This window comes from Notolabrus celidotus, chromosome 2 (assembly GCF_009762535.1).
Source record: "Notolabrus celidotus isolate fNotCel1 chromosome 2, fNotCel1.pri, whole genome shotgun sequence".
In the NCBI taxonomy this organism is placed as follows: domain Eukaryota; kingdom Metazoa; phylum Chordata; class Actinopteri; order Labriformes; family Labridae; genus Notolabrus; species Notolabrus celidotus.
In genome coordinates this window covers 38550044-38566199 of record NC_048273.1, presented here as the reverse complement: position 1 = coordinate 38566199, position 16156 = coordinate 38550044, and the positions used below count along the sequence as shown (strand labels likewise).

Genomic DNA, 16156 nt, shown 5'->3' with positions numbered 1-16156 from the left:
ACTCATGTTAGACAGCCATCATGCCTCGACTGAGTTGGGTCTGGAAAGACAGATAGAGGGGAGTAAGAGAGAGAGGTGATAGTGATGAGACGAGTCGTAGAAGCTGTTACCGCTGGAGTCCAGCACGTCCGTATCAGCTGGAGTCCAGATCGTCCGCAGCAGGAGGACGTCTACGGCAGCTCAGAGGAATCTAAGAGACAATGGAGCTCAGGGACTCCAGAAAGGTCTATGGTTAGTAACTTTAATGGGACAGGCAGAGTTAAAGTAAGTGATGAGGGGGTTGGGGGGAAGGGGGTGAGCTAGGATCCCAGTGTGTCAGTGTGCCAGTTCCCCCGACAGTCTAGGCCTAAAGCAGCATGACAAAAGCTGGTCCAAGCCTGATCCAGCTCTAACTATAAGCTTTATCAAAAAGGAAAGTTTTAAGTCTACTCTTAAAAGTGGAGAGGGTGTCTGCCTCCCGGACCCTGACTGGTAGATGATTCCAAAGGAGAGGGGCCTGATAACTGAAGGTTCTACCTCCTATACTACTTTTAGATGTGTGTCTAACATGAGTCTGGTCCTGCTGGAGGTTTCTGCCTGTTAAAGGAAGTTTGTCCTTGCCACTGTAACTTGCTAAATGCTGCAAAGTGCTCTGCTCATGGTGGATTAAGATGAGATCAGACTGAGTCCTGTCTGTAAGATGGGACTGGATCTGATCCTGTCTTAATGTTGGGTCTTTGTGAATAATAGAACATAGAGTATGGTCTAGTCCTGCTCTGTTTGGAAAGAGTCTTGAAATAACATTTCTTGGGATTTGTTGTGACTATATAAATAAAGACTGATTGATTGATTGAACGTCAGAGCTAACTGATTTTAAGATTTTTTTTTTTAAACCTGACAAACCAGTTTGTGCTTTAGCCGAATCAAACTGTGTGTAACTGACAAAACTACAAACTAGCTGTTAGTCCTGGCTTACATGTGTCTTCCTGATGTCTCCGATGTAATCATCCTCTCCAAGGCCTTTAAAGCGTAAACAACAAACAATTTTATTCCAAATGTGTCACAAACCAAATATTTGCAAGATGACACATTTGTCTACACAAGATTAAAATGATCTCATTATGGAACTTTTTAAACACAGAGAATTATCTCCTGGCATGGACCTCAGTGTTACAAGCTTCTGGTTAGTTTTACTGCGCTGGCCACTCTCAGTGCTCTTCTAACTTTGTTTTCATCTACAAATGGCGTCCATTTTCCCTCAAAAAGACTGATGAACACTCACAAAATTCTGTGTTTAAAGAAGAAGACAAACATAGTGACTAACAGGTGAACATTTTCTTGTTAGAGAGGCAGACAATACTGCCATCAGACCAAAACAGAGGAAAAAGGATGAAACTGAGAAGAACCGCTGATGTTTTTTTGTTTAGGACATGTTAACAGGACTTTGTGCACTACTAACACGTTCACCACAGACACTTTATAAGGTGATAATCTGTCAGTGTTGTTGCCAAAAGTTAAATTATTGTTGCCTTTATTTAACTGTCTTCTTGGTAAGGAAAGGCATCACATCCTTGTAAAAGTTTAATGATGTTAGCGTACCAGGACAACAAGAGTGGCAAGTTCTCTGTGGCAGAATGTATGTTTTTATGAAATTTACAAGAAGTCTTTGGGAGCAGCCAAACAACGTTAACAGTTCGGTTGTTCCGTCAGAAAGACACTTAAAGAATAAACTTCATGTACACTGTTTGTTTTATTGGCAGTGTCCACATTGAGCACAGTCACTGTAACCAAAAATGCTCTTTGGGTTAGCAAGAAAACATTGTGAGTGTCTTTCCACAATGATGCTCTTTTAAACAAAACCTAATGCAGTGCTAAAGTATTTACTGAAAGTCAGCACAACTGGTGACATAACCATGTGTTTGCACCAGAGAAAGGAGCATAAAGATAGAAGCAAAGGTTAGAAGAAGAGTAAAACAACAAAGCATCCCAGAACTTTGATTGGACTGGAGGCCTGTGTGGTTTTTAAATGCGTCTCGACCAGACAAGTGTTTAAGGAACCTGAATTACAGGCTGTGAGGCTGAAGGTCAGGCTGTCAGTGCCCTCTGCCCCCTGCTGTAGAGGGGTATGTTTTGGGGGAAGTCATTCATCTTGGAGACCACCTTGTACCAGATTTTCTTTACATTTTCTATGCCTACACATTTTATATGTTAGGGAAATCCCTGGCCACACCATGCAGCACTGACATCAAACTCTGCATCCACTCAGATGCTACTCCCTGAGGAACACAAGCTTGTTTAGTTGAGTCCAGTTTGTTTGTCAGAAAAAGCTTAAAGACAACTTTTTTGAAATCTATACCTATTTATAAGCTTCTTATATCGCCACACATACAGTGTGTCCGTCTCAGTCGACAAAATCCTTCCATTGACGATCCCCAGACATACAGGACAGGACTCGTGCTGGTCCTGGTCTTGAAAGAGCAGTTTCACCTCTGAGCACAGGGACAGACAGAAGACGCCTTCTTTGCATATTTCAGCTAGGTACTCATCCAAAATCACAAAGCAAACAAAATTAGCACTCCATGGGTCGCCACACTTACCTAAGCAGTAGAAATGGCTAACTCCAACAGAGGCAGTTAAGCTCCACTCAGGGTGGAAGTAGACTAATGAAAAGCAGAAGGAGGCAGTGAGCTGAACTCTGATAAGTCACTCTAGCATTTAGATATTGTTAGAAAATAAAACATTGACCACCTCTACCTGAAATCACTTTACTTTGACTTAAAGCTCCTGTAAGGAGTTTTTAAACTGGTTGTGAAACAGATTCAAATTTATATTGATGACTCTTTGACCTACAAAAGTAAACAAATCCATCAGCAACAAGACTGACAATTTCTATATTGTACTTCTTAATGCCTGTAACTGCTGCAACGGGGTAGGTGTCAGACCAGGGGATCGAATATTTGAGTGTCGGAGTTTTCTGTTAAAAGAAAGCTACTACCTTGGCATGTACAAAACAAGATCAGCAAAGCTATAGCATGCACATCTTTACCCACATGGGGCGCCAGAATCAAAAGAGACTGAAAGTTCCTCACAGGAGCTTTAATTGTTAGCCAACAACACGTTTTCTCCTGCAGCTTCATCAGTTTCGCCCAGACCAATCAAGAGGCCATTCACAGCTGCAATAAATACACAGGGTCACATGACCAATCACCAATCATAATAAGTTATATATCATCATATGATAGAGGGGTTCTTAGCAAGATGAAGATCATAGAAGCTGAGCTAACAATTAAAACAGATTTATTTGTAAGTAGAACTTTATCAAGTGTTAAACATTTTAATGAACAATCAATTCTTTCATGAATGTTGAGTTAAATATTACTCATCCCTCCGACCCAACCCATTCAAAACTTAACATAAATTCCCTCAAGCTTCTCAAGCCTAGCCTCTGCAGGATTCTAGAAGTCATCTGTGCTTCATGTGATGGAGGAATGCACAGTGCATGTAGGGGGCGTGGTCTCAATAGCCCTGCATTAAGCAGTGTGCTATGTGCATGTGATTGAGGAATAGCATGAAATCTGGTTGTTTTAGTCAGGATTATGCTTAAATATAATTTCCCCAACTATATTTAAGTTCCTTATTAAGAGCCAACCTTCAATTTAGTAAATTCCTGCTTTATTCCTGTTTATTCCCATAAATTCCCGTGGTAAGTTTCCAACTTTGAAAATTAATGGAATTTTGCAACCCTCGCTAGGACTCCTGTTCCCTATTGGACAGAACTTAGGAACAAAATATATAGTAGAGAAGCTACTTTTTAAAACACCCCTCTGTATTTCTGATGACCTGCTTGTGTGCTGTGACTGACTGGTTGGAAATCAGTGCCTCAGACATCTGAGTGTGCATCTGTGTGTGGTCGCATGTCCCGATCTGCTGCATCTGAGGTTTCTCTGTCTGCTTCAGCACGCACAATTAGAACTTTTCCCCGTAAAACAAAAGAGGCACACTTTACAGAAAAATACCACAGTGGCATATTTGAGCACTTTTGGACTCCTCCATCACTCATAAAAAGCTTGCTCATGAGCTGTGCAGTTCTGTGGTTTTAATGCTGTGGTTGCAACAAATAATCCTCCAACCACACACTTAATTTTTTCAGGCAACCTAATTCAAGTAAAAGGCTGCATTCAACTGTAAGTTCATTTTTTTATCAGTGAATCACAGAATCAACCTCAGCCAAGTCTTTGGGTTTTAACCTTCATTTTGACAATTAGTACCATATGCAGAAACGTCACACATTGCTCCCTCCCAGTACCAGAGTTTGCCCTTTTCGCCCTTTATAGAGCTGTTCAGAGACTCGACAGGGACATCGCTACCTGATGCCTCTCTAAGCCACAGCTTTGTTGTATTCACCCACTTCTCCAGCCTTTTCCCTCTTGCTTAATATGTTGTCATAGTAATGAAATAAGCATCAGTCTTAGCATTTTGTTGTGATGCATTAACGGTAAGAGAGATGTTGCACAATGCAACCCATCAGTGGTGGTAAAGGGTCCTAAATAACCATACCAAGGCTTCTACATGACTTATGACCATGAGTTGTTTGCTTCAGTTTCATCCAGTTTGACCCAGAAACCTAACTCAGTGGTGAACAGAGAATGTTTGAGTGAAGGAGGAGAGAGAAAGTAGTGGTTGTAAGGAAATTTAGGGGAGTCATGGATTACACAGCTCTGACAATGATTACCGTAAACTATGACCACAACTCTTCCACTCACATGTATTTGACTTTTATGCAGCATTGTTTATGTACACCATTTGCTTGAAGACCTGTCACTTAATGTTACTTAGAAGAGCTCATGTTTGTCATAAAGCACACAAGCCACCTTAGCGGAGGTCACAAATAAGTGGCTGTGTGGGATAATCTTAATCCAAACCAGATCCTAACAGTTTGCTTCCCACCAAAACTTGAATACCAAGCAATCTCCAAATATTGTTATTGGAGGGACAGTTTTACACAAAGATGTAGATGTGGCATATAGCAACAATACCTGACCTACATGTTTTACAGCAGCATACACACAATAAACTGATGGGTTGCATTTGCATGAAGCTTCAATTGTCAGTCAAATTAGACAGGCAGTTACATTCTTCACATGAATCATCTCCTTATGAACGTGCCTCAGATCAGAGGTCCCCAAACTTTACAGCCTCCAAACCCCAAAACGATGGTGGCAGAGACTGGTGACCCCCATTGTCACTCACAATGGTTACACGTTGCTCACAGCCGTGCACAAGAATAGCCTGTCCAAAAACAGACATTTGAAAGACACAAGATGATGTTGCTTAACTGCAATTTAAAAAGTCAATAAGTTGAATATTGGTAATCTTTATGTTTAGACTGCAGCACATGGCACAAACAACATTTGATTAGCAGGTGCACAGGTGAGTTTGTGTGAGTCCACTGGCTTGAAACCTAGGGTAGCTAATTCAGGGGTCATGTGGAAAGACAGAAAAGGCAGAAAACTGATGAAATGATATTTATTGACATGTTTTTTTTTTTTAAATGTAACAACATTTTTGTACATATTTTTGACAATAATTGATTAAATAGGCTATTTTATTTTTTATTTTTCCTGGATGGCCTCTGGTAGCTGCTTCATCTGTGTCTAATGACCCCTCTTTGGGAACCACTGCCATGGATTACCTGACTTGTGTAGTTATTTATGCATTACAGCAAACTTTATTTATTTATTTATTATTAATTATTAAACCTTTATTTAACCAGGTTTGTCCCAGTGAGATCAAAAATCTCTTTTTCAAGGGAGATCCTGCCAAAGATAGTGAGCAGCAAAAGACACATAGTTACAGGCATAGACACCCAGAGAACCAAAGTTCAATTCACAAGCACAGCATGTGTCAAATGGTAAATGAACTTGTACTTATATGGCTCTTTTCTAGTCTTTCTGACCACTGAAAGCGCTTTTACACTACTCGTCACATTCACCCATTCATACCCATTCACTCACTGATGGTAGAGGCTGTTATGTAGTGAGGGACCATCAGTGTTAGCTAATCTCATTCGTTCACATTCACAAAACTCTGAAGAACAGAGGGAGCTCGGGGTTCAGCGTCTTGCTCGAGGACACTTCGGCATGTGACTACCGGATCGAACCGTCAACCTTCCGATTGATGGACGACCGACTCTACCCACTGAGCCACAGTCATCCCCTGTCACTGAAAGATAAATAATCTAGGAGGCAGTTGTGTAATCAGGTACGCTAAGATATGCAACCCTCCAAAATTTGTATCTGGCTAAAATCGAGGTAAACTCACTTTACCACATGAACAGGTTGTCTTCACCAGACCAAGTAGAGATCATGAAGGTCATGAGGTCAGTGAACAATATCGCACATTGTCCAACTTGCAAATATAAAGTTTAATGGCAACGTTTTGGTGCTAGACCTTCCTCAGAAAACGAGGGTCTAGCACCAAAACGTTGCCATTAAACTTTATATTTGCAAGTTGGACAGTGTGCAGGATTTTTGCAACTTGAATTTTGTAAGCTTCCTCTCACTTCTCTCCTACGCACCTGTCCTATAGAGAAAATGGGTGAAGCCTTTTCTTAATTTTAGTCAGTAAACAATATAAAAACAGAGCCAGACTTTGAAGGCTGATTAAAAAAGGGTCTTAAAAAAAGAAAACTTATTCTTGTGTTTTTAAAAAACACATACATCTGTGTATTCGCCAATCCAGTTTTATTTATAAAGATTACAGTGACACATCTGTCTGCTTTACAATCTGTAAAGTTTTAACTGGATCTATATTAAGATAATAGATTTGCATGTGTGCTTCCTTGCACAGTGAAACCAACCAGTTGGAACCAATACTGCTTCAGTTTTCAGTCTAAGCATGCAAAGCCTCCTCCACCGTTTCTCTTGTTCTGCCTGCAGACATGAGGAGTCAATGACAAAGACTGTCATCTTTATGAACACAATAAAGTAAACATTCCACCTTGTTTGGAGCAAGTAAAAAATCCTGCTTGTTATGATCCTCCTTGTCTTTGCATATTTGTCTGCATTCATCTCTTGCGGCTGGTATTCAGACACAAAGTCCCTGTGGTCGTACAACCACACACACGCATTACATTTAACCCTCTCTTATGTTTTTCTTGGTAGAAATTGACGATTGCGTATGTCATATCTAGTCATATAGAGATTGTGGTGAGAGTCAGACCAAAGGCTTTTAACTGCAAACATGTGATAATGTTTAGATCACCAAGAAATCATTGTCTGGTCCACAGTGATCACTTCCCCCTCGTCCCAGCCCAGATGTCAACCGTGCATCAAAACATATGTGGTTTTAACTGCCCATTGTGCATTTATGACCTGTAGATAATATTTATGAGCATGGGTGATGATAGCTCACAGATGGTCAATGATCACAGATTTTGTGCATCTTTTCAAATCGTTGATCGACCACAACGGTAATTTACTTGCTGCAAAGGATGTAAAAGAGAGGACAGCTGTTTTTATGTGCAATTCAGCTTCATAAACTACATCATTTTATTGTTATATCACTTTGTACCCAGCCACAGATGCTTATCATAAGTGTATGCACATTTTAACATGCAAATACCCAGCTAAGAGATTTCCATTTCCTGCAGTGTCACCATGTTTCCTTTGGTTGCACCACAGAACCACACATCCCCTTAAATGACAGTCATACATTTGCATACACACATCACACATTAACCCTGGGGCTGCCTCCTCATCTGGGTTCTGTCTCCGGCACCAGTTATCACGTCAGCTGGATGACTGGTGCAGGGTTCAGAGCTGTCGTCCCTGCTCGCCATCAGGCTGTGCATCTGGGAAGGATTACAGGGCTGTGTGTGTGGTGTGTGCATCACTTATGTTTGATAATGATTATTTGAATTCACGAATGCCATTAATAGGGATCTGTGGTTTTGTGGCACATCTTTCTGAGACGCATTGGATAGCAGAGTTTAGCTGCCCGGTGGTCTCTCTCTGTTGGTTGTGCGGGGAAGTTTCCATCACAAGTTGAGGTTGTGGTGGCTTCAAATCAAGCCTGTCGTCGGCTCTGTTGCTTCGAGCTGAACCTCAGTCATCAGATGGCAGCTGGTGATTCAGACAAGGTGAAAGATGGAGTTTAAAAGAGCACGGGCACTGACGAAAAGAGGGACGCTCTGACAATAAGACAATGTTGAAAGGAATAAAAGGGGCAGATGGAAAGAAGGGAACAAAGAGCTGAGATGGAGCTTAGATTTACAGCCAGGTGATCAACAAGCATTGGATCCAGTCCACTAGAAAGAGTGAAAGAAGAGATTGTGAATACAGGCAGTTTTCATCAAACCAGAGTTTGATCTTTTTATGTTGACAGCTAACGAGACAGAAGTGGAGATTTTTATCCCGTGAGAGCATCTAACCACTTCCTCTCCACTCTGCTTTCCCACTCTTAATAAGCACACATGAACTCAAAACGAGGGGATTAATCTCTATCATGGATTTGCAATTTCCTGTTTGGGAAGACTTTCCAAGAAGACTTCAGCACCTGCGTCTGAATGAAGCCAGCCAATTTCAGCAAGCGTTGTTCAGGCTTTTAATCTGTTTTTTTTAAATGCAAAGGAAGAAAGCATTAAGAAAAAAGAGGAATACAATCAAGCAAAACATGGTTTAGAGTTGGACCAAACGAGCCCTCGCACCTCTGTGCATGTCGGGATGTGGTGCGACCTCGAAGTTTGCTGCCGCTGCTGTTTCTCATTGAGTTTTACAAAATGCATTTTGGCATGTAGGTATGTTTTTTTTATCAAACATGTTGCGTTTGAGGCAGCTTGGACTGTCTGCTTGACTTACTGTTTAATGGCAATACATCAAACTTCGACTGCTCCCCAGAGCTACCCCCTCAGATTTATAACCCAAAGAAGTCTTCTTTGTTGAGTTCTCTTCTAGCACTGTTCCTAGTTTGAAGGAATCAGATAAACTAGTTAGTCTAAGTGTGACCCCATGAAAAAGGTTTTTAGACACCTTAGACCTCCTATCGTCTACACTCTTGGTAATCTCAGATCACTTAGTCGTTGATCTGTTATCTGCAGGACATTATGTACTTTAGTGTGAACAATTTACGAGACGGTTTAAACTGAAACACGTCTGTTCTTTCTCATTCAGTACGTATTGAGCCACTTTCCTCTCTGAGGCGCTCTAATTGCACTGTGTGCTGTTTCACATGTGTTTTCTCAGTGGGTCTGATTAAGTGAATTATGGGTCAAAATGACAGCCACTCTCATTCTGGCAGATTTTTACCCTGAGTCAGCGAAAAGACAGAAAGCAGTTTGTGTTTACAGCCTCTGCTGCAGTTAAGTGCTGTAACAGCGCTACATGTTGTGTAACCTGTTGGGGTTTGTTGGACGGGGAAAGCCACTGAAGCTCCTTTACCTGACCATTATTCATGTATGTGTAACTAACACTTGAAACGTTACCCAAGTTTCAACATAGCTGTCCAGCTCAGTTCAGTTATTTAACTTAGAAGGTTTCTGTTGGAAGGAAAGTTATGAATGGAGCAAACAGGACCATTTGGTGGAATCCAGTTTTTTCCAGTCACTATAAATAGATTCAGCCTAAGTGTTACAGAATGCTAATATTAACCCAGATCAATCCTACCTTCATTAAAGAGACCTGTCAGTGGTTGAAATGCAACACACATCTTTAAATTAGGTTAATGAGCTTCAGGTGACTTTTCAGAATCTTTCAAACCTGATTGATACATTTTATCTTGAAACATAAATGGAGCCAGTGCCTGTAAAAGTGAAGAAGAGCACCTCTTTGGCTGCTTGTTGCTGGTTCTGATGAACAGCAGGTTCAGGTTAGGGGATCCTTGGGTCACACTTGGTTTGTTTTGTCACAGCAGTAGCTTTCGAGAGCTTTGTGATTAGGCTTTTATAAGCCAGCTGAGTCACTGTGTGTCAGGAACATCCTGGTCTTTGCCTTCAGGAATAAAAAAAATGAAAGCAAATGTTGATGGCTGCCTCTGCTATTCATACTCTTCTGTCTTTTAAACACTGAAGACAAAGCTTAAAAGGACCAAACTTTCCCAAACTGCCACAGAGCATCACCCTCAGAAATATCAGTAATACATAGGACAGTGTTTTTCACTTGTTTGTTCTGTGGCCACTTATGAAACACTTATTCCTGAAGTATTACTGCCAACATTCTGACTTTATTTGGGAGGAAGACATTAACTTCTATGACCTTTCAGTGTGTTGGCCTTGAAATTCCTTGGTGCTGATGTTGTGAGGAAAGAGAAGCTCTGTCCACAGTGAATACACGAGCCATTCCCAGCAAATTACTTAAAGCCCCGATGTCAGTGGAGGTGAACCAGAGTTTGCCATTGGACAGTTGCCCAGTCTGTTCCATCCCATTAGACCTTCTGCGAGTGCTTAAGCTTACACGTGATCTGCAGATGCATACTTTCACAGGCGGCATTACGGATGAATGCTGTAAGAGTATCAAGGTGCAGGCTGGAATCATTTCTCCTGATTGTGCCAACAACTTAAACAGCAGATTAAAAGGCAGGATAAGATGCAGACCATCATTTTGATTGTGTTTGTTTTGGTCATTTTCTCTCCTTCAGAGCATTCCTTCACTCTGAGGTCATTCACATGGCCGTGTTCATGCCACTTATGTGTTCTCTGTCATCACAGAGAAAGCATCACAACTATTTCCAGTGTGCCATTCAGAACAAGGCATGGAGATTTTCCTTAAGCAGTCGTTAAATTTGGTGAGTTAGCATAGCATGTCCCCATGTCCCAATCAGTCAATCTGTATTCGTATAGCCCCAATTCATCTCAAGATCCTTCATAAGAAGACAAGGTATAGATCAACTTTTCTAACTTTTTGTATTCAAGTCATGCAATTACAGCAAATGGTGTTTTACAATGAATTAAATACACATTGTGGATTGTTTATTTAATCGGAAAGACAATGAGTGAAGCAGTGTCCTCACAAATGAACGCTACTTGGATGCAAGATGCAGTATGTGCATGAATGGTAGGAGCAATGCAGAGGCATTCAACTAAAGTGAAAACAAGTCCGGGATAGTTATGTCTGCATGCAGGGGGAAATTCTGGAAAAACTGAGCAGGAGCGGTGCCGATGTGTTCTACGACATAAGTCACCTGTACTGGATCAGGAACGTGTCACTTACTGAGCTACTGAGACCCCAAATAAACACATTAGTAACCTCCTCGATTCAGCCATGTCTCTTGTTCACATGACACGAATCAGGTAGCTGCATACAGCCTGAGCTCTCTACTCTGCCCTCTTGAGGTATCCTCCGGGTAAACACGCAGTGCAAAGTCAATGTGTACAATAACGTGCACGATACCAGCAGCTGTGTAGTCAAACAAAAGGTTAAACCTCTCTGGCCTGAACCACCCCTTTGTCAACAAAGAACGTTTGAAGCCTTTTCTTAAAAGTAGACCGGGTGTCTGACTTCTGGACCCGGACTGATGGATACTCCAAAGAAGAAGGGCCTTATAACTGAAGACTCTTCCTCCCATACTACTGTTAGAGACTTTAGGTATCACGAGCATAGGGGTCAGAGTTCTAGAGGGTATCTGCTGCACCATGAACTATCAAAGATATCCTGGAGTCTAAAAAAGGGGCTGATAAAGAGGAGTGATGAATCCCCTCAACCAAGATTCATTAGGTGCCCATGGGCAAGGCACTTAACCTCCAGTTCTATGGACTACAGGAACCAGCATGCCTCCAGGCATGAATCTTTACAAATGTAAGACTTTGTTCTGAAAGCAGCACTTGGCTCTTGTTTTGAGTTGCACATAAAGAGAAGATAATGAAGTGGTGCTCTGTGTGTCTTGATATTTCAAAGCCAAAGATCATTACACAAATAGAATTTGAAGAGTTAGGTTTATTAGCTCTGGTTTTCCACAGTCCTGGTGCAGAAACTTTGGCTGTGGTTAGAGGCACTGTAGTCAAAAGAGTCTAAAGAATACTTACAACAGCCATGGGAACTCGGCCCAGAAGGAGAGACTTGTCAGCTTTTCCATCTTTGAAAACTCTGGCTCTGGATCCATGTTCCGTCTGGAGCAGCCAGACACATTTCCATGTTAGTTTTCAAAAAGTGTTTCTGATGGCAGCGAATGTTCCTGCACTCCACCTTGAGGATTTACAAGGATGCCAAAATCTGGGTCATTTGGAAAAAGACTTCTTGCCTCTTTGTGTATGTTATTAAATAAATTGAATGTGCTTGTGGAGTGCTCTTCGAGGAAATGTAAGACTTCTTGTAGAGAAAAGAAAAGAAAATGCTTCTGATTCCTCATGGCATGCAGTGAGGAGTTATGTCAAACTTCTTAGCCTTAAATATTTAAATGTAAAAGAATCAATGGAGACAGAAGACAGAAGTATTTTTTAAGAGTCTCAACACGCCAATAAACTATATTTCTGATTTCAGCCCTGGCTTCAAGACAAAGTCAAAGACTCCTGTGAAACAGTTCAATCTGTATCCTTCTCCAGAAGTCAGGGATCCTTTGAAACTGCGCTCTCTCTCAAACAAGGGAAACCTTGTTTTCCAATCTGCTTACATGTGCAGAACTTCAGAGTGTATCTGTGTGTGCCTACGTGTGTGTGCTCTTTGCAGCCCCCTCATCAGGCTCATTCCTCAGCACAGCTGCAGTAGCTGAAGTCACACAGTTTGACTCAAGAAGGGGCTTAGCAGCTCATTAACCGACACAGCAAAGGGAGCTTGGAGACAGCAGTGACAGACTACCAGCAGTGTTAGAGGTTCAGGGCACAGGCCATGCTGTCACTGTGAGGTGGCGGAGGTGCTCTTCTTCTATGGTGCAGTGAAATGTGGCCTCACTTGGGTTAATGCAAACTGAAGAGAATTGCAGGAAGGTTGCTACTGTTAGGCCGGGCACACGCTGTACCATTGCACAAGTGTCATGGTGGAATATCATGACATTGTTCGAGTGAACCATTTAACAACGTGCAACCAATCTCAAGCGTTACTTGCTCTCATGAAGTGGGTTTACATTCCGATTAAAGACTCCCCGATTGAAACTTCAGTTTATCTGTTTACACGGGCTTTGATCTGATCCCATCTGGTGTTTACGTGCTCGAGGCGCTGATCGTACCCTTAGAAGTGTGACATCATGGCAGCATGACTCACGGTGTAGCCCGCCAACGTGACATCATAGCAGCGCGGCACAATAACGGAGATGGATGTTGAGTGTTTGTTGTGTGGATTAGTAGCTTTCGTCATCGTCTTGTTTGTAATAAATCAGAGTGAAAATAGTTCTTACAACTGGGGACAATGTGGAAGGGATGGCGAGAAGCTGAGCGTTTTAATCTTCGTTTCTTGTTTGTTTCTGCAAATCAGGCTGATAAATGATGTTGAATTGTTTAAAAATGTCCATTCTTGTTACGATCTCAGACCAGTTTCACCATGTTGCTTCATAGTCTTCTTGTGCTACCCCAAGTCATTATGGTCGAGAGACGAGCAGTGTTGAAATGAAACATTTTTATTCCTAGGGGGCCTTTTTTCCAATTCTAATCGGATTAGAAGTGGTAAAGTAAACTCAATTTTCAAGTGCAAACTGAGTGCTCACACTGTATCTGTCTGCGAGATCAGCCAAAACAATAAAGTCACCAGTTCAATCTAGCCTTACCTTAAATTCTGCATTCATGAGGCTTCTGCGTTTTCATTTTTTGTTGACATGATCAGAAAGGTGATGACTTTAAACATATCCAGAGGATTGGAGGTGATGCTTGAGAGAATGCTCTCTGCCATTCTGTGCAGGCACAACTAAGAAAAAAATCCCTGGTGTCTTTTATGGTACAAGACTTTGCTGTCAGCTGACCAAAACTTATGACATGCAAGAAATTAATTTTGACCGCTCTGAGCAGCTGATCAGGCCGTGATTGGCTCTTGTGCCAACCTGTACTCTGTAAGGCGAGCACAATATATGTAGCTGCAATTCGGCCTGACTTCAAAATCAGTCATGCAACTCAAAAACTGGGCTTTGATTCCCACAGTGTCCGCCCTGCCTTAGGGGTCTATGTCACGCCCAGAGGAGTTGACTTGACGGGGCAAAATCCTTCCGCCACTGAGACAGCATTGGAGGTAGTAACAGACAGTATCACTGTGGCAGTACGGAACAACTCTGTGTTGCTTCTTCTTCATATAATCACTCTCTGTGACACCAATATCATGGTGTAGTGGGACTCAGTGGAAAAGTACAATTACTAAGTGATGATGGAGGTTTGGATGATGCAGCAGCAGAATCTGAATGTTAAAAAGATGATTTATTTCTATCTGCTGTCTTATCTGAAAGTAGTCCTGCATCAGCACTTTAAAAAGTTCATTATTTTCCCACAGTTGTAGCACTAAGTCATGCTTTAGCTATAAAAAAACCCTAAACAATCCTTCATAAACTGACTTTGTAACAGAAATCATCAGAGAGCATCTACCGTCTAATATCACTCCTTGATTCCTTCATCTTTTATTGATCACATTTCATGATTTCATCTTGAGGATCACTTCATGACTTAAGTTCCTTCTCATTCCTGTGATATTTTGTCTTCATCACCTGTCAGTCTCCACAGATCCTTTCCCCCTCTCTCTGTTAGCTAAATATTTCTTCTTCCCTGAACTTTTTCCCACTGCAGAGTGTATTATGGCATTTTAATCTGGACATCCGCACGGATCTGCCAAAACCAATGTTTGCCTAATAAGAGGACGTTAGGAAACAAAAATGCTTGGAGTTTTTCATCTGATGCTTTGGCCCTTTTAATCACTGAGACTCTTTCCGTTTTTTTTTCTTCTTTGCAGAGATTGGACCGGTAACAATCACAACAGACCCCAAGAAGTTCCAGTATGAGCTGAGAGAGCTCTACGTCCAGGTGGGTTCAGAAATCACATCAATCAAAGCAAGGAAACAGCAGCAGGAGCCCGGCTGCTTTAGCAGTTAGCATCAGGTCATCTGGCCTTGATAATAGCTGACTCTGGTCCTGCCAGACGTCTTGTCAACTGATTAAGACTGAGCCTGATTGGTCCGTCTGCGTTGAATGATGAAAGAACTTTTCAAACATAATTTATTCTCTCTTTTTTTACAAGACACTTGTGAGCACTGTTCCCATTTTACTGGGTTTTCAGCTTCCCTATAATATAACCAGGGGAGCTAAACTTAAAACCCTCATTCATCCCATGTTTATTTGCCTTCCTGCGTCATTACAAACAAGTGTGTAAACAATAATATACAATGGCTGGATAGCTAAACAGAGTTCTGCCAAGTTTAAATTTTATTGTAATGACTTGGAGAGGGAAAGAAACCCTAGTGTGTACTTCTTGAGAGAAAACTTGTGCACCTCCACACGTCGCAGGATGGTAGAGACACAGTTATCCAATAATCGCATTTAGAGTTGTGTCCCTAAAGAGAAAGATATTGGCAAGTGTTGTTGCATCTTTGGCATATGTGAATGTTAATCTGATGTTCAAGCGTGCTGTGTAGAGTGGAGGAGATCTAGTCTCCTCTCATCCACTGCTTCATTCCTGAGTCAGTTTTTCCTCCCCTCCCCTCTTCACCTGCTCAAACCCTGAGGACGTTTTGGACAGAGATGATGGGATGATTTTGAACTTCTTGAAATTGAAATTATTCTAACATGAAAGGCATTTAATGGTGAGGATGTTAGGCGGCACTTCATAATTTACATCTACAAGAACTCAAGTGTGCAGAACAGAAGGGCTATCAGGCTCAGGTCAACCTGTAAGTGGCCATTGGATAGATTTTGAGGTTCCTGTCTCTTCAGCTTCAGCCCCCGTTCGGCCAAAAATCACGGGTCGCTTCATTCCAGATGTTAATCATGGAGGTGATGCATCCTTGCAACTTGTTGAACCCTACAGGTGAATCGCTTTGTTTTTGTAAGAATGCTTCAGGGGACATTCACCTTTGACCCACCGAGAAGACAGAATCATTGAGAATGTTGGATTACAAAGACAGGTTGAGCATCTACATGTGCTGCCATGCAATGCTTAACTGTCTCTGTTTCTGCTGGTGATGCAGGATTCTTTTTGCACGACACCTCACATCAAAGTAAACATAGTTCCTGAGACACTGATGTTCTCATGGATCATTCATGTCTACTTATTACCTAGATTTA

General features: G+C 41.7%; 1 protein-coding gene across 2 annotated transcripts in view; it reads left to right on the top strand.

Moving 5' to 3' along the window:
• hmcn1 (hemicentin 1) overlaps positions 1 to 16156 on the top strand; it is a 112050-nt gene that overhangs the window by 11105 nt on the left and 84789 nt on the right. For both annotated transcript variants that reach the window (XM_034675328.1, XM_034675321.1), the window contains one exon: positions 14829 to 14899. In XM_034675328.1, the coding sequence (XP_034531219.1) occupies positions 14829 to 14899 (71 nt within the window). The remainder of the gene's footprint in view (positions 1 to 14828; positions 14900 to 16156) is intronic.